Genomic DNA, 21,209 nt, shown 5'->3' with positions numbered 1-21,209 from the left:
ATGGTTATAATCAGTTTTTTGATTAAAAGCTGCTTATAAGTAATTTTTTTTGTGAGAGAGAAAGTGGGTTATAATCTGAGAAGTGGATTATAACCCACTTCCCAAAAGGGGCCATTATCACAGTGGGGTCTACTCCCAATTAGAGTTTCTAGAACTCCTTTATTAGAGTTGCAAAACATTTTTGTTTAATTTTTGACACCTGGTGTTCTAGAGTATAATTTTTGCATCTTGAGCATAAATATTACAAGTGGTTACTTGCTGGTCTCAAGGAATGCTTCACCCTCATTCACGATAGGCTAGTTCTCCATTCTCAATAGCCAACTGTACGGGCACGAAATATTCTCCCCGTATAATCCTGTTGATCAAGTCTGTGCACCTCCGTACGTCGTCGCTTTACTCCCTGAAAACACAAACGTGAGCTAGCCGGCGGGTGTGTGCCAGATATCTCTCCGATGCCTAAGTCAGCAAAATAGACAAATAGACAAAAAGCTCTGTGTGTTTGGGAGTCAAAGTTGTGTTACCTCTCTATAGGTGATGTTATGAGCTTTTATAGGTTCCGCGTGGCACAATCCTAGTAAGACTCTTACTCCTCCATGTAGAGTCCTCCTAGGAGTCATACTCCTAAAAGATAATGCTTATCCTTCTGCACCCTCCTCACTGCTTGAACCAAGTGAGATGGTTTTACCATGGTCGGACTCCAATATGACCGAGGTAAGCATGGCTATGCTGAGCCGCAGAGTAGACCGAACTATAGTTAGTTTGGTTCTTCCTTTCATTGCTCTTACCTCGGTTCCTCCTGCACAAACCCTGGCGTGATTAGACCGAGATAACAAAACATCAAGGTCCTGACCGAGCTAACAAATAGCTAGGTTCTGATCGGGCTATCCATAATATACCATTACCGGGCTAAGTCTGAGTATGGCAACCGGGCTAATCGCCACGCTTCTTTAGACCGGAATAACTTCAAGGCTCTTTTGGACCGGGATAATAATAAGGCGTTCTCCGGACCAGGCTAACTCCAAGCTCTGTTTTATCCAGCCCTTCTTACCGTGGCCCAATGAACGGCCCATTACCTAGCTCGGCCCAATTTATATATAAATTACCCTCTCAGTTGTCCCTTAATTCCATCTGCATAGTATGATAGGGATTACCTGTTACCAGCCGAGCTAAAAACTTTATCCTTACGATCGAGCTAAACTCTTAAGCTTTTCCACTCGAGCTAAAATTCTTTTAGCCTTTCCAGCCGAGCTAAATTCACACCGGGCTGTACCTGTCTGGTCAAAACATCTCTTCAATCACAGCAACTGAATCGCTTCTTATCCCCAAGGACACGTGGCATACTCTCATTAGCTGAAGGTAGCTGTCACGCCGTTTTCGTACCTCGTGTTTTTTGAACAGTCCCGCCCAAATTTTGGGCCTTCTATCAAAACAAACCCCTTTGTTCTCTTTTGAATCACTCACACTACTATTCATCTCCTTCTCTCTCTTCGAGCCTCCATTGTCCTACAACAAAGGAAGCTTCGTGGTTTTGATGCCATTGCTCCCATCTTCAGTTTCCTTTCTTTAGTCTGGTAAGTGACTTGATGCTTCCTTTCTGTTGATTTAACCATGTTATGTAGCTCTTGTTTTTCTTTTCAAAACATACTTTCCACTTTCGCTTCTATTTTTCATTCTACCTTTTGTTTTCTGGAAAAAAAACCTTGTAATAGAACCCACTTGAATTCACGAAATAATCTGATAAACACTGGTTTTGATTCAAAATCAACATGTAACTGAACTAGGAAGTTGTTTGCAATCAATGTCAATCTAGCCGAACTAATCAACCGAACTAACTCCTCATGCTTTACAAGTAGTTTCAACAAGTCAAACCATCTTCACTTAATTTAGCCTGGCTATTGATTCGTGCTAAGAGTATGTTTGAAAGCCACGACCATGACCAAGCTACAACTCGGGGCTAAACCAGCCTTCTTAATTCAAACCGAACTAAGAATGCTGCCCCAATAGGCTCAACCGGGCTAACAAATCCCTTGCTCAAACCGAGCTAGCAAACCTTCGCTTAAAACCGAGCTAACAGACCCCTAGCTCAAACCGAGCTAAGACACGAAGCACTTCACATAGCCGAGCTAGGGCTTCATTTATCTTGCCTGTGTTTCTTTTAGCACGGTCCCACGATCTGTGCTTAACACCTTTGTTTTTCACTTTGCAGACTTAAGTTGCCCAGGCACTCCTTTGAGCGCTCAACCGAGCTACTCAGTACCATTCTCCGACCGAGCTAACACCCAAGTAAAATTTATTCATAACTTAAACCATAATGGGAAAGTATAGGTATTTAGTAAACACACCTGGTGGTATGACTGAATTTCGAAAGGATTATAGCATCCCTGACGATGTTCACCTCACCTTAGCCGACCTAGATATCATACCATGGGAAAACCGTGTCTTTGTTCCCTTTACCCTTTTGTCCATAATAAAAATCGGACTAAGATTTCCTATTCAGCCTCTCCTCTGCGAATTTCTAAGGCAGACCAACCTTTGCCCAACCCAACTTTCCACCAATTCTTACCGTATAATAAATGGTATTGTTGAGCTAAATCGCCGGGCTGGTCTTAACCTCGGCTTAGCAGAACTCTTCCACCAATATTCTATAGGATCCGCCGAAGATGGATGGGTCTATTATTTAAGAATAAGACGCCAGCGTGAAAAAATAATAAAAGATACTCCGGACAAAGATGTGAACGACAACGATTTCTTCTGGGTATCTGGGAATTTTGAGGACCAACAAGCCCAGATCCCTGGTGACAGAATAAACTGGAACAATGGGGTAGTCGGTAGGTTTATCTCGGCTCCATTGTACGCCTTTCTTTACTTCGGTTTTCAATATTTGAACCGGACTAACAGTTGTCTTCTTTTTATGCAGACTCGAACTTCCTCAAGTCACAGTACAGCTACTCTAACCTAGCTACACTTCGTGTCGCGCTGCGATATCCAAACCGAAGTTGGATTGAGCTACTGAATTTCCAGCCGACCTATCGATACAGTGGCAAGCGAAAGACCAAGGTAATTGATTTCTTGTTAGAGGCTTCGCCTGAACCAGACCCAGCCTTGCCCCAAATTAGATTAATCCCTTTAACTGTTGAGCAAGAGATGGCCAAGAAGAGAGCCGTGCGAGCCCTTCTGACTGAAACAAATCCGACCGAGGTACCGTTAGCCGGTCAAACTCAAGAGACCGTAGTAGCTCTGCCTTCTCAACAACCTTCATCATCTCGCCCAAAGAAGCGTGCCCGGACTACCCAAACCGAGCAACGTCTTATTGATGAAGATGAAACCGTGGTTCCTCAAACCACTCTACCAAGCCCTCCACCGAGCCCACAACCGGAGCGCTCTGACCGAGCTACCTCCTCTAAGTGGGCTCCAAAAATCACCTTTCAGAACCGTGCTATCACGGATTCGGACTCAGTGGTCGCAGAAAAAGACCACCTGATGGCCTTCAACTTGGCTAAAGGTGTTTGTCTTCCAGCCGACATGAGGCACCACGACCACCTGACCGAGCTGAAGGCCCTTCGCTCGTCCACAAAATCCATGGTGCTAGTAAGTTACCCTTTTACTTTATTTTTTGTAAAGAAATTTGTCCAACTTTCAGCTTAGTTATACTGAAAAAGTGTCTTACCATCCTTTTGCAGGTCATACAGAAAAACCACATCGCTTACAAGCGAGTGTTGGAACTAAGGAAAGCAACAAGGCAGGCCATGGCAGAAGCTGAAGCCAAAACGGCCGAGCTAGAAGCATCTCAACAGAAGACCGCCGAGCTAGAGGCCGAGGTCACCCGTCTGACCGGACTAGTTACCTCGGCTAATGCTGATAAACAAAGGTCCCTGACTGTGATGAAAGATAAATACCTGCGTGAGAACGCTGAGATTGCCGAGCTGCAAAATAAGGCAGATGACGCAGATGCTCAAGGTTTCAAGGAGGGGGAGGCTCTTTATATTAAGCAATGTGAGGCAGCCAAAGACTTGTTCTTTAAATACGGATGGAGGGCGGCCGTGGCCCAGCTCAATCATGGACTAGAGATCCAGGTTTTCAACCCTCCTCCGTATTTTATCCCTGGTTCGATAACGGAGTACGCTGCATCTGTTCAGCAACAGTTTATTCAGTCTGAGGATGATGAAGAAGAAACCGAGCCAGACAATGCTCCGGTCGTTCTAAATAATGCCCCGGTCGGTAATGAACCTATTGTTCAGTCAACTGAGTTGGAGCCACCGGTTGAAGATCTGACGACCGAGATACCAAATGAGACCGGGCTACCAGATGAAACCGGACTCCGAGTTGTACTTGACGCGGAAATCGACGACCCTTTTGCTTGATTCTGTACCCTTTTTTTTTTTTTTACCTTTGGACAATTGTAACCGGGCTGAAGTAACATCCTTCTGTACTTGTGAACTTTAAATGAATGCTTCTTTTTTGTTCAAACTCTTATTTCGGTTGATCTTTATGCTTGTACTTTTACTTTCTAACTGATGTCTTGCATGAGGTTCAGTATTCTCTTGCCAAGATACTTTATCCCAGTCTTAACATTGCAACTATAAGTATACCTGTCAATCACTCTTTAGCCGAGATCCCTACCTCGGTTGAAGAATACTAAAAGTTGGTTTAATCCAGCCAACCACTCTTTAGCCGATGTCCTTACTTCGGCTGAAGAGTACCAAGAGTTAGTTTAGTCCAATCAACCACTCTTTAGCCGAGATCCTTACCTCGGCTGAAGAGTACTAAGAGTTGGTTTAATCCAGCCAACCACTTTTTAGCCGAGATCCTTACTTCGGCTAAAGAGTACTAAGAGTTGGTTTAATCCAGCCAACCTCTAGATTTTTTTTTTTTCCAGCCAACCCAGAGTAAAATGTTTGGTTATTCCGACCAAATGTCCTGCAGCCTGGATCCTTATCCTGGGCTTAGGAGGGCGTTGGTTTTTCCAGCCAACCTTTAGATTGGTTTTTCCAGCCAACCTAAAGTAAAGTGTTTGGTTATTCCGACCAAACGTCCTGCAGCCTGGATCCTTATCCTGAGCTTAGGAGGGTGTTGGTTTTTCCAGCCAACCTTTAAATTGGTTTTTCCAGCCAACCTAAAGTAAAGTGTTTGGTTATTTCGACCAAACGTCCTACAGCTTGGATCCTTATCCTGAGCTTAGGAAGGGTGTTGGTTTTTCCAGCCAACCTTTAGATTGGTTTTTCCAGCCAACCTTGAGGTGGAGGGTCGATTAGCATACCGTTCGGGTGATCGTCATTCTGGGGGGCTGGCTGCGCCCCTCCTTCAATGTATTTGTCCAGGTGACCGGCTGCCACCAACTCCTCTAAATGCTGTCTCAATGGTGTACAATTTTCAGTGCGGTGCCCTTTTTCTTTATGGAAGGTGCACCGCGATCTTTCGTCGTAGTCCTTCTGAGCTTCTCCTAGCTTGGCGGGCCATCTGACGAAAGGTTCATCGCGTATCTCGCTTAGGATCCGGTAGATTGGTTTTTTGAATACCGTGGTAATGGCAGTGCGGATTCTCAACCATCTTTTATCCTGGTCTTCTCCGTTGTCCCGCCTGCCTCGTCCGTTTTTGTTCGGACGTTCTACCGCGTTAACCTTTGCCGCGGTCCTTTTATCTGGTACTGTGGTCGTGCTAGACTTTGATTTAGCACGAGCGCCATCTTCTTCTACTCGAATGTGTTGGTGCACTCTCTCCATTAAGGCCTCCATTGTGAGAGGCGGTGTCATAGTGATTGAGTCCCTTAGTCTGTTCCTGACTGGAAGGCCTCTTTTGTACTGTGCGATGGCGAGATTGGTGGGGCAGTCCCCAATTTGGTTGAAGGTCTCCCAGTAGCGGCTATTGTAGGATTTTAATGACTCTTTTTCACCCATATCGATGGAGAGCAGTTGATCAATTTCCACCGGGGTTTTGGTGTTCGTTCTGAACCTAGTAACGAATGCCTCCGCCAATTGCGCCCAGGAGGCTATGCTGCCTTTTGGAAGTTTTTTGAACCAAGTCAAGCCTAGGTCACCAAGGCTTGATTGGAAGAGGATGCACATTAAAGCTTCATTCCGTCGGTATACTGCTATAACCTGACGAAAGTGGCTTAGATGCATGTAAGGGTCTGTCTTTCCTTCGTACGTGGTAAATTTAGGCTGGATGAAGCTTGAGGATAATAGTGCGTTCTCAATTGCCAGAATGAACGGCGAGCAATGGAGTCTTGCCAACGCTTTATCTGTTGGTTTGTAGGCAAGGTGCGGTATTGGCATCCCAACCTCGACACTTCCATGCGTTCGAGGGCCCAACCGCTGAAGGGCTGAAACTCTGTGTGGATCGCGCGTCTTAGCATCCTCCTTCTGTTGCGCCCTTTTTTCAAGCACAGTCCGTAAGTCGGATGATCTAGGCAACTCTATTTGCCTGGATGATGTATGGTGCGTGTGTGAGGGCCGATAGGTACTTCCCTCTGTGTAAGACCTTAGTGATCTCGTTCTCTCCGACCTGGAGTAACGAGTTCTGGAAGTCCTTGATTGAGTGCCGCTCGTCCTGAGGCTTCTACTCTCTACTTGCGATGTCGTGGTATGCCTACTACGATCTTCTGAGTGGCGAGGAGGCGCATTGCCTTTGTGCCCCTCTCCTGTCGCCACCCATTTTTCCTTGATCTGGCGCTTCATGGCCTACATGTCCACCACCATCTTCCTTATCAATTCATCTTGGTCCTTCACGCAGTCCTTCAGAACTTGAGGATCAATCCTCCGCCTTTGTCTGTCAGGACTTTGTGAACGAGAGTGACGGGGGCTATTAGTTCGCCTCCTCCCCCTTGCATCCCTCCTGGGATTCTGTTGTTGTGGCTCCAAGTCCGCCATAGGAGGGATAGAAGGTAGGCCTTCGCGTCTCACACCCCCCTCTGGTGTTTGTCCGTCGATGGCGGACTGCGAAAAATCTTCATTGTGCGCCATTGCTTATAAAGAGGAAAAGCTTGATCAAGAGGTTTTGTTCTAGTCTGATGTTTCCCACAGACGGCGCCAATTGTACAGGCACGAAATATTCTTCCCATATAATCCTGTTGATCAAGTCTGCGCTCCTCCGTACGTCGTCGCTTTACTCCCTGAAAACACAAACGTAAGCTAGCCGGCGGGTGTGTGCCAGATACCTCTCCGATGCCTAAGTCAACAAAATAGACAAATAGACAAAAAGCTCTGTGTGTTTGGGAATCAAAGTTGTATTACCTCTCTATAGGTGATGTTATGAGCTTTTATAGGTTCCGCGTGGCACAATCCTAGTAAGACTCTTACTCCTCCATGTAGAGTCTTCCTAGGAGTCATACTCTTGAAAGATAATGCTTATCCTTCTGCACCCTCCTCACTGCTTGAACCAAGTGAGATGGTTTTACCATGGTCGGACTCTAATATGACCGAGGTAAGCATGGCTATGCTGAGCCGCAGAGTAGACCGAACTATAGCTAGTTTGGTTCTTCCTTTCACTGCTCTTACCCCGGTTCCTCCTGCACAAACCCTGGCGTGATTAGACCGAGATAACAAAACATCAAGGTCCTGACCGAGCTAACAAATAGCTAGGTTCTGACCGGGCTATCCATAATATGCCATGACCGGGCTAACTCTGAGTATAGCAACCGGGCTAATTGCCACGCTTCTTTAGACCGGAATAACTTCAAGGCTCTTTTGGACCAGGATAATAATAAGGCGTTCTCCGGACCGGGCTAACTCCAAGCTCCGTTTTATCCAGCCCTTCTTACCGTGGCCCAATGAACGGCCCATTACGTAGCTCGGCCTAATTTATATATAAATCACTCTCTTACCAACATAAATGTCAGGAATTGTACTGTTTCAATAAATAAAAAATAATAATGTTATGTATTAATTAATATACTAACTAATATACTAACAAATGATGTGGCATAATTTTAAAAGTTTTGAGCATTTATAATTTGTATAATAGGCGGGGTCAATAATAATGGCATAACACTAGTCGATACACTAGTTTGTATATTAATTGGTGCATGTAGTATCACCGAACAAAAAACTAGTTAGAGGGTTGTTTTTGGAAAATGGTTAAAAGTTAACTTTTTAACTTTTTGAAAAAAACGTATAAAAAATGTGAGAGATAATATAATTCAAAATGAGTTAAAAATTAAAAAGTGACTTTTAACTCACTTTCTAAAAAAAGCCAGAATACTGTGTTCATAAAAATGAGTTTTTAAAAAAATACACAAGTTTTAATAAAAATTGCCTTTCAAAGTCGTATTGATTGGTTCAAAGGTTTAAAAGAGAACGTTGTCAGGAGGGAAATGATACAAGCGAGTAATTTTGCTCCTATTACGGGCTCATTTGGAAGTAAATTATTTTAATAATTTTTTGATTTTTTAGTAAAAATATAAGATAAAAAAGTTAGTAGGTTAAAAATGAATTTTTAATTTTTTACGAAAAGAAATATAAATTATAAATAAAAAATTAACTTTTTGATATAAATTATTGACTTTTTAATTTTTTTAATAATTTTTTGATTTTAGATTAAAAAGTAATTTATCAAATGAGGCCTATATATCCCATTCTATCCCTGTAAATTGAAAATTCATAACCCTAAGGTTTGGTTTGGCATCTACTATATAATCCATTTTTTTATTTTTTTATCTTTTTTTCATCACATCACCTCTCTACTTTTCTACACATCTTTTCATAAAAAGACAAAAAGTACACTTTTTTAGGACACCCCAAACCAACCCTAAAATTGTTACGGAAATACATGAATTTACCTAGGGCCATAAGCATAATTTTCAGAAATACCGCTTGGAAAGGATATAAAAAGCAGTTACTTTGGATGTAATTATTAAGGCATGAAAAGACATCATGGTCCTATTTCTTGGGCATAAAGCAACTGCCGAACCTGCATAGCAACAACCCTATGACCTCTACAAAAAATAAAAATAAAAACCTACAAAAAAAAAAATTATTGCTTAGTCCTTAGGCATTATGTGGACATATTTGTCTTTGTTTGGTAATGATTTTTGTAATTGATTTTTTAAATTTTTTGATTTTTTTAGTTTGAGAGTTTTTTTTGTTCGTTTGGTATTTTTAATTAATTTTTTTAACTTTTTAACTTTGAAATAGTAAATTTTTTTTTATTATTTTGTGATTTTTTAACTTTTTTTGTCCTTTTATGATTATTTAGCCTAACTCAACAACCAAACGACCCCTTTATATCAATTACAATTTATTTTACTTTTTTATGTTTTTTATATAAGATATTTAGTACAAATTTATGAATCTTATTGTTTTTATTAATCATAATACTATTAGGACATTAGGTGGCCAAAAGTGATTGGGACCACTAAAAAAATATAACACTTACAACTCTAATAAATTAAAAAATATTAAAAAAAAACAAATAAAGACATCCATCACATAAAAAAAAAAAAAAAACCAACTCATTATATTCCTAGTGTTTCTTTTTTAGTGTTTTCGAGTAAGGGTTGGTTTGGGATGTTCTAAATATTCCTAGTGTTTCTTTTTTAGTGTTTTCGAGTAAGGGTTGGTTTGGGATGTTCTAAAAAAATGTATTTTTTAACTTATTGACTTATATAGGTTGAGTTTAAGTTGAATTTGATGTGATGTGTTAGAGAAATAATGTGATTTAAATAAAATAATATGACTTAAATAAAATAATAACTTTTTAACTTATTATATTATTTAATTTATGCCAAACTAATCTTAATCTTAAGTGGCCGTGCTCTAACACTATGGAACAAAAATGATGAGGGTAGGGCATGGTAGGTATACTAGTCATTGCCGCTTTGGAATTGTCAGCTGTATTGTCAGGGCACACGATAGTCCTGATTTTTTTACACTTACGATTTAGGATAAATTAATTTTTTTATTTTTATTGTTTTTAGATAGGAGAAAATATTATAAGTATACATAATTTTAATTATATTGATTCTTTTTTAATAAAGTTAAACGGGTGGAACTTAATAACGAAAATGAGAATATATATAATAATGAATAAAGTAAAGTATATATGATAAATTATACCGATATTTCTTAAGTTTTAAAATAATATATAATTATTTTATATAATTTTAATATAATTATATTAATTTTTTTTAATAAAATTAACGAGATCAAAATTAATATAGATATAGCGGAGACATAAAGAAAAATAAGAAAAATATATACTATAGTTTAAATAGATAACAATCACGCTATTTGGTTTCAATTTTTAGAATTTACTTTTCAGAAAATTCTACTTCTTCGTTTTTTGTATTTTTTTTTTGTTTTCAATGATTTTTTTTAATATTTTAAGTAATTTTTAAAATTTTTAGACACACTTGACATAAATATACTTAAAAAGTATAATATTTGTAAAAAATCTTTAAAAAATTCAATAAATATCAAAAATATAAAAAAAGAGGAAAATTCAATACATTTTTTTTTATATTTTTATGGATTTATTAATTTTTTAAAATATTTTTTTATAAATATTTTATTATGCAGATATATCTAAATAAGATGTATCTAAAAAAATAAAAAAAATTACTTAAAATTTTAAAAATATTCACTAAAAACAAAAAAAAAGCACGAGAAATAAAAAATTTAGTTTTCAAAAAACTGAAACCAAACACATTGAATATTATTTTTTTTATTTTTTATGAAAATAAGATTAACAACTATGTGAATTAAAATTTTAAGAATATAACGATGTCAAACTTATGAAGTTTATTGTATTTTTTTAAAACCTGTAGAGAGGTCATTGTAATTAGGGATGTAATTGGCTCAGTACGGTCGGTATTTAAATATTTTTTTTAATCTAACAGATAATGTCGATTTTATTATTTTGAGTACCAATATAAATTGCTTCTTTTATTAAACTGCACCAAATTGCACCAATTGAAATGGTTCAGTTTGGGGCAATTTAATCAGTGTAAGTCCTTTTAAATTTAATCCACTTTCTGATATAGTCATTAATTTATATAAAAATATTGAATTAGTCATTTGTTTACCATTTCAAATATATCCAATCTATCCATTTAATACAAATTTACAAATTTCTAGATTAACAAAAATACAAAATAATAATAATAATAATAATAATAATAATAATAATAATAATAATAATAATAATAATAATAATAATTAAGGTTTCAAGAAGAGATTTTTATTGATAAATCCATTCTAGAGTTGTTATAACCTATTAGGTCCACAAAAGAATATGATAACCTGATTAGTCCCATAAACTTTTCTTTTTATTCCATAAGGTCCATTTTCCTAATTTAACATATTTTACTGGACTATTTTGCCCCCATATATATATATGTATGTGTACAGTGTTATACGCATTTACATATTATGTGCCTGTTTACGTGGCTGTTTCCTCGGTGATTCAGTTTGGCAGTTTCCATTTTACGTTTCTCTTCATCAATCCAATTCCAAGAGATACGTTTATGTTTTGCATACTCGTTCGAAGGATTGGTGGTGCTAGGGTTTCATTGTTGGTGTTCTAGTCTGGTTCTGGTTCTGTGGTTTGCGACTGAAGATGACGAAGAGGTAGCTGTTCGGCTGTCACATTTTCCGAGCTTTAAGTAGTTCGAATCAGTTGTGTTCGACTTTCTGGAGGATTGTAGGATTGCATGGTTGAGGTTAGTATCAATTTGATTGTGAATAAATGTTCAGTTCATTTGTATGATGAAGCAGATGCTCTGTTTTTGGATTGATGTGAATTGGATGCGCTGGCTTTTCAATTATATGCTTCTTACGTCGTCCTGTGGAGGGGAGTACATTCATATTATGTGAAGAACAGTGTTAGTTCTCATTTTAGTTAGTTGTATGCGTCATGAGGATCTGTGTATATGATTTGATTATCAGTATATATGGCAATGTGAATGTTGACATTTTGCTAATGTGGATTATGTGAAGAATGTGGATGTTCTCATTTTAAATTGATGTTTACTTAATGAGGCTCTGTGTGTGTGATATAATTCAGAGTGTATGTTTCAATGTAAATGTTCAGATTTTGTTAATATTATGTGAAGTTTGTTGGTGTTCTCATTTTTACTTTGATGTTTGCAATTTTGGCATCTTGTTAATATAAATGTGAATGTTCACATCTTTGTATTTGTGAATTATGGATTTAGCACCTGAACTGTACACGTAGTAATTTTTGATTATTTGCACAATGTGATTTTTGATGTCGATTTTGATTAAATGTGTAGTTCTCATTTTACTTGGACGCATGCGTAATGAGGATCTCTGTAGATGATTTGATTATCAGTATATAGGTCAATGTGGATGTTAACAATTTGTTAATGTGGATTATGTGAAGAATGTGGATGTTCTCATTTGAAATTGATGTTTGTTGAATGAGGCTCTGTGTGTGTCATATAATTTAGAGTGTCTGTTTCAATGTAAATGTTCACATCGCGCGAATATGATGTGAAGATTGTTGATTTTGTCATTTTACTTTGATGTTTCCTTAATGTTGACATGTTGTTAACAACAATGTGAATGTTCACATCTTCGTATTCTGAAGCATGGATTTAGCACTTCGGCTGTACGCGTTCTCATCCATTTTCTGCACAAAGTGAATTTTCATATTGATTTATATTAATGTTCATTGTTGTCGTTTTTGTGTTTTTATAGGAGATGGATACCTTTATGCTGTTGGTGTGTACATATGGTTGCAGTACAACTGTAATAAATGTTGCCCGCGCAATGTGTTATTCTCGTTTGGTGGAGTGTTTGTGTGAGAAATGGGATGAGTTGTCTGCTGGTTCTATTTCACTATTCTGTAAACTACCTGGGATTAGGAAGTGTGATTTGGACAATGAGGAAGAATTTCAGAACATGTTACTGCTTGCTAAATCAATGGGGGTACAACATGTAGAAGTTGTGGTTGAGTTGAAAAGTGGTATTGTTCAGTCGACTAGTTTGGGATTGGTGCGAGTAGGGGTTGAGGAAGAAATTGATGCATTACGAAGATTTTGCCACCATAACGAGAAGGTGTTGTTGTCAGCCTCTTGGGCAAATGGTATTACGCATGTGGGACAACGGTTTGTTGGAGGTGCACAAGAATTTCGTGACGTTTTATGTAAGTACGCCATCCAATGTGGGTTTCAGTTTACATATGTGAAGAACGAGACAACAAGAGTTACTGCTGTGTGTGCGATGCGGGAGGAGAGGGGCTGCTTGTGGGCTATACATTGTAGAGCACAACGAGCAAATGATTTTTTCTACATCAAGAGTTTTAGTGATGTGCATACGTGTGGTACGGATGTCAGAACATCGAAGAATCGACGAGTTAGTTCGGATTTGGTGTCGAGTACCATATCTGAAATTGTGAGGGACAAGCCGTTGACTCGGCCGTGTGATGTTGTTACTATTTTGAAGAGGGATTATGGGCTAGATGTGAGTTACCACGTCGTATGGTTGGCTGTGGAGAAAGCAAAGGCTAGTATTCATGGAGATTACTCATTATCGTTTGACCAGCTGCGGTGGTATTCGGATGCGGTGATGCGGTACAATCCGGGGAGTTATGTCAATATTGACTATGATGCGAGTAGTCAACAGTTTCGTCGTTTCTTTGTGTCATTCGCTGCGTGTATTTCTGGGTTCAATTCTTGTCGGCCTTTATTATTCTTGGATGGAACATTCCTCAAAGGAAAGTACAAAGGTCAGCTACTGGCGGCAACGGCAAAAGACGGAAACAATGGTTAGTAATTTTTTTACCTCTATATTCATGTCAATATTCACATTGACATGCATAGTATGGACAAATGAGTGATGGAGAAATTATAAGCACTGTGAACATTGACATTAGTATGCACTGATGTGAATGTTCACATCTGTGTCTGCTGATGCCTGTAATGTGAACATTCACATTATTTTACATTGATCCATTCACAGTATTGTACATCTGTGCCTGCTAATGATAGTTATGTGAACATTCACATTCACATCAGTGTATACTACTGTCAGTTGATCTGTTAATGAGCATTACTGTGATTGGTCATATTATCAGTTGCTGAACAATCAAAAATGAATTATTGATGGGCGTTAATGTGTTCACATTATCAATTGCTGAATTATTGATGGGTGTTGTGTTGTAGGTCTGTTTCCTGTTGCATTTGCGGTTGTTGATTCGGAGACCACGGCGAATTGGTCGTGGTTCTTGCATGAACTTGGGAAGGTTGTTGATGGTAACCGGCAGATTACTTTTATTTCGGATCGTAATCTTGGCCTGTTAGAAGCTATGCCGAAGGTGTTCCCATCGGCTCATCACGGTTATTGCTTACAACACTTGAAGAGCAATTTAAGAGACCGGATGAAAGGAATTGATAATGGCTTCAAGGATCACCTAGTAAGTAGTTTGGGTGATTGTGCTTATGAGCCAACTGTGGTAGGGTTCCATGAAAAGCTTGCAAAATTAAAAGAGGAGGGTAAACAACGAGCACATGATTTCTTCAAGGACTTGGCACCTGAGCACTGGGCAAATTCATACTTCAGGTAATAACAGTTTCATAAAGTGTTCCATTGGGCAAGCCAAAATGGTAGCGATGTGAATTATCAGTTACGATTTGTAAAATCTTCCAATTGTGTTTCACGTTCAATGTCAGCGATGTGAATGTTCACATCTGATAGCAATGACTCATTTGAATGATGTGAATGTTTAAACAAGTTGTCATATTTTGCTGTTGTTAACATTCACATCATTCTGTCATTTAAGTTGATGTTAGTGTTCACATCTGTGCATCGTGTAAGTTGATGTTAATGTCCACTGCGATTGGTGTTAATGTTCACATCAGTCAACGTGAGTGTTCAAACCTGTTAACTTTCGGGGTGTAAAATGTTTGTGATATTGTGCAGGGGCATGCGTTATGGGGAGATGACTTCCAATGCGGCGGAGTCATTTAATAACTGGATTAAAGAAGCGCGTAATCTTCCTATCACTCAAATGGTGGACACAATTCGTACTCAGTTGATGCGGCAAATGTCTGCACGGCGTGACCAAGCAAACAAATGGAATGAGCTTATTTGTCCTACATTTGAAGCAAGGCTTATGGATTCGTTCAATCACAGCAGGTCTTGGCAAGTTAGCAAAGCCAATGAGAATGTGTTTGAAGTTCATTCGATACCATCTGTCACTGTTGATGTTGCGAGGCGTACATGTTCGTGCTTCAAATGGCAAATTAACGGATTCCCATGTGACCATGCTGTTGTTGCCATTCAGAAGAGCCGCTACAATCTCAATGATTGTGTGGAACATTACTTTCATGTACAGACATATCGTGGAGCGTATTCGGGTGCCATATTCCCTATACCATCGGTGGAGAAGCCGTCTTTTGATCCCATGGACTTCACTATATACCCGCCAACTGTGAAAAGACCACCCGGAAGGCCGAAAAAGAATAGGATCCCATCAAGGGGTGAGAAACTTAAGCAAATAAGGTGCGGGAGATGTGATAAGCTGGGGAGCCATAATCGGAAGTCATGCAAGGAGCCGATATAGGATGTACATTTTTCATTTTAACGTTGTGTTTTACATTGGATTCTTATATTCATTTGTGCCTTTTCATTTTCTTTTTCTGTACGAAACTGATTTTTTGTTAAAGTTGTAATGATAAATACATGATGTGGACATTCACACTTACGTAAACGAATCATATTATGTGAAAACTTGCACATGGGTTGGACGTTTTTACCTTATTGTTGTCAATGTTGACATGAATACAAGATGTGATGTGAACTTTCACATTCATGAAGATTGACATGGTGTGAACATGTACAACTGTTATGAATGTAAAGAAATGTGAATATTCACACCTGTTCATGTTACCCGTAATGATGTCATGCAAACAATGTGTACATTCCTGCACAAGGTATGTGTGTTATATTGAAAACTAGTTCCACAAATCGCATCAAATATGCTCATCAAAACACGACATTATGAATATCATAAGTGATTATGAACATTCACATCAGTGTTGAAACTGTGAACAGTCATAGCTGTAAACGTTAGTGCATATGAATATCGTAAGTGAATGTAAACATTAGTGCATATGCATTTGAATATCATAAGTGAATGCTCATCACAACACGGCATTATGAATATCGTACGTAAGTGTGAACATTCACATCAGTGTTTACAATTGCTATGAGCAACCACAAATGTGAATGTTCACACATGTGTATGTGATCCATACTGATGTCACGTAGACCAAGTGTACATTCCTGCACAAGGTATGTGTGTTACATTGAAAACTGGTTCCACAAATCGCATCAAATATGCTCATCAAAACACGTCATTATGAATATCATAAGTGATTATGAACATTCACATCAGTGTTGAAACTGTGAACAGTCATAGCTGTAAACATTAGTGCATATGAATATCGTAAGTGAATGTAAACATTAGTGCATATGCATTTGAATATCATAAGTGAATGCTCATCACAACACGGCATTATGAATATCGTACGTGAGTGTGAACATTCACATCAGTGTTTACAATTGCTATGAGCAACCACAAATGTGAATGTTTACACATGTGTATGTGATCTATACTGATGTCACGTAGACCAAGTGTACATTCCTGCACAAGGTATGTGTACTAAACAACAGTCAGGTTCAAACACTTGCAGAAATTTTTCTCACAACAACACATCAGTATGCATATCATACGTGACTGTGAACATTCACATTAGTGGTACAATTGTGGACATTCACATATGTAAAACATAACAACACCAAAAGTAGTTCAAAATTCGCAGCTGCCTTTTCCCTATTAACAGATGTTGTATCACTGTTTTACAATCAGTTGCTGTGTCAAAATATCAACGTTTTCCATATTAACATTCAAATCGACTGTTGGTTAAGTTCGTAGGTGGACACCCCCCACCTATAGGTTTTAAGGAAGCTCTGATTTCTTATGATTCAAAAAACTATGCACTAACAAATCTCGTAGTCCACACCATTCTGCACTACTGAGGCTGCCCACAATTTCTTCATGATATACGTGCGCCCGCATGATGTAACATACTGCAGGTCCGCAGTCCACTCTGTAAATGTGAAATGGTTTTGATTAGCAGTTGACAGGAATATTTGCATAATGGTTGTGGAGGATTTGAAAAAAAATTTAGTGAGGCTTACGAGTCGTCGCCTTGTTGAGGACAGACATCAACACTTTTGGTTGGTTGTGCTGGATTTTGGCCTGCTAACTTAGTGTGTAGCGGTGATGACTCACCAATAACGGTCACAACATGCTCAATGTAGTTCCTCTGTGTATGGAATTTCACATTAGGGACCAACAAACATATGTGTGTGTACAGTCATTTAATGCACGAGAACAAGTCATGTTTGTGTTGAAAAATAGCCACTTACAATTTCCTGTGCTTGGTCGATATGCGGGTCATGTATGCCTGGTCTTGGGCGCAACGAGTTGTAATGCTTCCACAAATTTTCTTTAGCATCATACACAACTATCGTCCAGTGGTACTCATGATGCAATGGGAATAGTAGGTATCTCTCTCCTTGGTAGTTTTTGACATGTGCGTCAATGTGTTTACTCCTTTTGCGAGGATGGTACTCTCGTATCACTTTCTGTACACATTTGACAAATAATTAATGGACTGTGAAGTTTCACAGTCACATTACAAGTAAAGGAATGATGGATTTTACCAAACACATGCTCGTGAAGATCAATGAGGCTTCATCTGAAGTTGGGTTGACCACCTCTTGTTGTTCATGCAACAGTTCAGCATATGCATCTATGAGCTGCACAAACATGGGGTCATATTATGAATATCGTACGTGAGTGTGAACATTCACATCAGTGTTTACAATTGCTATGAGCAACCACAAATGTGAATGTTCACACATGTGATACAACATCAGTGTGTGTGTGGCTGTGTGTGCATATGCATGAAGACTGAATTATATTTGTAATGGCATACATTGCTGTGTATTGATTCCTCCTTGATAAGGTTGACAATGTCATCAAAATACACATGTGTAGCCTTCGAATCTCCTTTCCACACCAGCAGCCTGTGCATTATTAACAAACCAATGTAAATATTCACATTGCATATATCTCAACAACCCAAAAAAACTGAACACAGTTAGGAATATAGACTACTACGGAATGTGAATGTTAACATTGGATGTTTGCACAGTCACTTACTCATCGCCTCCATTTTTTTGTAAAGCTTGGACCTTTTGTTTGTCATGTTTGGACATCTTGGCCCAGACTTTGAACTTCTTGGTGAAGGATAATTTTTTTGGCTGCTTCGCTGCTGGGTGTTCCTCCTCATCTTCAACCATTTCGACTGGATAGGGCTGCTTTTGTCCAGGTAAGTCTGGGTATTGGAAGTCAGGCAGGCGATGTTCTTTGCGATCTTTTTCCTTTATACGCTTGACCCTAGAAGGTGGGCTGATATTGTGTTGCATTGGGCTAGGGGGTTGCCTTTCTGACATAGCTTGTGTGACAATGTGGACTGACTGGTCATCGTAAAGATCCTGAAGAATTGTTTTATCGCATTCTAAGTCGATGACCAGCTGCGTTAAGCGTTTGATTTCTTGATCCTTCTGCTCCATGGACTTCTTCATTTCGATATTCACGTTGGGCGGGCTGGACTGGTTAAACAATCTATGTTCAAGATCAGCTATGACTCTTGCCCTCAACTCCCATGAAAATTGAAGGTGTTTGTACTTTGCTTCCCATTGCCTGATGACGCCCCAAGCCTTCCGATTTTCTTGGATAAGGACATCAATGATATCAGGTTGGTTTGTGTCTGGTATTACAATAGCTCTGTCATAATGTTGGCTGCTAAATGGAATGTGAATGTCCTCATCACTGTCCTTCAGGTCTACCCCATCCCCAGAAAAATGGGAGCTGCTGCCACTGTGTTGTTCTCCCTTGATGTCAGAAATGTTGGGACATTTTCTGCCTGGTTCATAAATTTCAGGCTCCACCTTCAATGTTTTACGCTTGAACTTCTGTAATTCTGTTGGGATTGCAAAGAGTTCACCGGCATTAACCTGGAAATGAAAAAATTATGTTAATTAACGCATATATTTGGGTGGTGTTATAATGTGAATGTTTGGATCACTAGTTGAAGGCCCTACCTCATTAAAACCCAAATCTGCTAAGGAGATGGTTTTCATCTTCTTCTGCAAAGCAGTCAGATCCCACTTCACACAGCGAGGAAAAGCATTGGGTCTGTGAGGTTGGAGGATGGTTGTGTGCTCACACAACCAGTACTTCAATAAAACAAGAAACGCATATTGTTATTTAGCATTTGCAGAGTAATGGCAACCTATGTGAACATTAATCACAGTGGCATTGTTGTGAACATCCCAGTAGTACATTATCATTGAATGTGAACATTCACATCTGCGAATCGTGAACGATGTGGCACTGCTGTGAACATTCACAGAGTTATGTTATGAGTCAATGTGATCAGTGACATTAACTGCTTCAGATGTGAACATTCACAGTAGTGAAAACATAATTGCCTACAGAGCAGTGTGGTAAACATTCAAAGTGGTACATTGTCATTGAATGTGAACATTCACACTGTTCACATTTGAATCACTGATGTGAATGATGACAGAAACATAAGTGCTTTGGCACTGTTGTGAACATGCACAGTAGTATGTTATGAGTGGATGTGATCGGTCACATCAGTTGGTCAGATGTGAACATTCACATATGTGAAATACAATTGCATATGGACATTCACATCAGAGGTGCAGATGCCAATGTTGACAGTTGGCTTAGATGAAAAACACTGGAGGACATTTCAATCTTATTATTGGAAAACATGGGTACTTACCATCAATAACATGACACAGCCGGTGACTTTTGCTGGATTTTTGTCATTTTGGGAAATAGACGATGTCAACATTGTCCTAATTTGCTTGGCCCAATCATATTGTTGCATGCTTTCTAGTGGGACCATATGTGCGTAGTAGCCCCATCCTATTGTCTCTCCGCTTGTTGAGAAAAAAAGCTTCTGGCAAGCATACATGCACACTAGTCGCGCAACTTCTTCGTTGTCATCTTTCTTTTTTCCTTTCAATGCCTCGGTCAAAAGGGTTTGTATCCATTTTGAAGTCAACCGGCTTACGTTTTTGCATCTTCTGTTTACAATGCCAGTCTTTGGTTTCGCACCGTATGTTATGTCCATTGGCTTGCTGCCACAGTCCACACCGAAAATCAGCTTGATGTCGCTGTTGTGTATTTTCATCTTCTTCTGCCCAATGTAGAAGGCATCTTCTGAAGCTTGGTACATTTGTAGTACATGCACAACAACATCATCATACTTCATGCATTTATTTAGGTCGATTTGATTGTTTCTCAATGCATCAAACAAATTCCAAAAAGGGGTTTGCCGAAGGCAGCGAAGCTGTGCTTCTGTGAACTTGGTGGTTTTCATTAATTTGACCAGTCCTGTCATATTAGATCTGTAGTTCACATGGCGCTTGTCGACATTGGTGAAAGTATTTGTTTTTGGGGTTTCTTCCTTCGCATGGGACTCATCTCTTTTTCTCTTTCCGGTTTTCTTGTGTGCGACGTCTGCAAAATGGAGCATTTAAAAAAAATTAAGTGAAGGCTCATGTGATTAGCATAGTCGAACAGATGTGAACATTCACAGCATTTCCACTAGTGTTCATGTTCACAGTTGTGTGCGTTGGTGTGAATCACCAGAGTTTGTGTGTGGTTGTGAACATTCACATACGTACATGAATGTGTATTTCGACTGTGTCACGACAAACACAATGAACATATCGTGTCAGTGTGTGGTAAACAATGCATTTTTATACAACCATGAACACCGTTGAAGAGCATGTATAAAATTTTCAGGCAATGTGAATGTTCACAGCATATAGGAGCAGGACCAATAATATCTGATTGTCCTAAAATCGTCAGGGAATGTGAATGTTCACAGCATATACCAACAGCACAAATAAAATCTGAGTCTCTTAAAATTTTCAAGCAATTTGAATGTTCACAGCATAGAACAACAGCACCAATAATATGATTGAAGTAACAAATTCATGCAATGTGAATGTTCACATAGTAAAACATTAACACCACCAACATCTGACTCTCCTAAAATTTCCAGGAAATGTGAATGTTGACAGCGTAGAACAAGAACACCAATAACATATGACTGTCCTACATTTTCAGGCAAATTT

The 21,209-nt window shown here is 38.9% G+C and overlaps 2 protein-coding genes across 2 annotated transcripts; one reads left to right on the top strand and one right to left on the bottom strand.

Moving 5' to 3' along the window:
• The first annotated feature begins 13,495 nt into the window (after positions 1-13,495).
• Positions 13,496-15,591, top strand: LOC145792344 (uncharacterized). The gene is made up of 3 exons (XM_082873095.1): positions 13,496-13,722; positions 14,120-14,516; positions 14,877-15,591. Exons 1-3 carry the CDS (start codon positions 13,524-13,526, stop codon positions 15,517-15,519), a joined length of 1,239 nt encoding a protein of 412 aa, XP_082729221.1. The 5' UTR covers positions 13,496-13,523; the 3' UTR covers positions 15,520-15,591.
• A 1,669-nt stretch (positions 15,592-17,260) lies between these two features.
• LOC145792343 (uncharacterized) lies at positions 17,261-18,286 on the bottom strand. Its single transcript, XM_082873094.1, has 4 exons — positions 18,190-18,286; positions 17,963-18,053; positions 17,688-17,783; positions 17,261-17,609 (listed from the first exon to the last, which is right to left on the bottom strand). The coding sequence occupies exons 1-4, from the start codon at positions 18,243-18,245 to the stop codon at positions 17,361-17,363; spliced, it is 492 nt and encodes a 163-aa protein (XP_082729220.1). The 5' UTR covers positions 18,246-18,286; the 3' UTR covers positions 17,261-17,360.
• Between the last annotated feature and the right edge of the window lie 2,923 nt (positions 18,287-21,209).

Source organism: Camellia sinensis, chromosome 6 (assembly GCF_055761805.1).
Source record: "Camellia sinensis isolate YWXY chromosome 6, ASM5576180v1, whole genome shotgun sequence".
Lineage (NCBI taxonomy): Eukaryota > Viridiplantae > Streptophyta > Magnoliopsida > Ericales > Theaceae > Camellia > Camellia sinensis.
The sequence above is the reverse complement of the archived record's forward strand: the minus strand, read 5'-3'. Positions and strand labels throughout refer to the sequence as shown.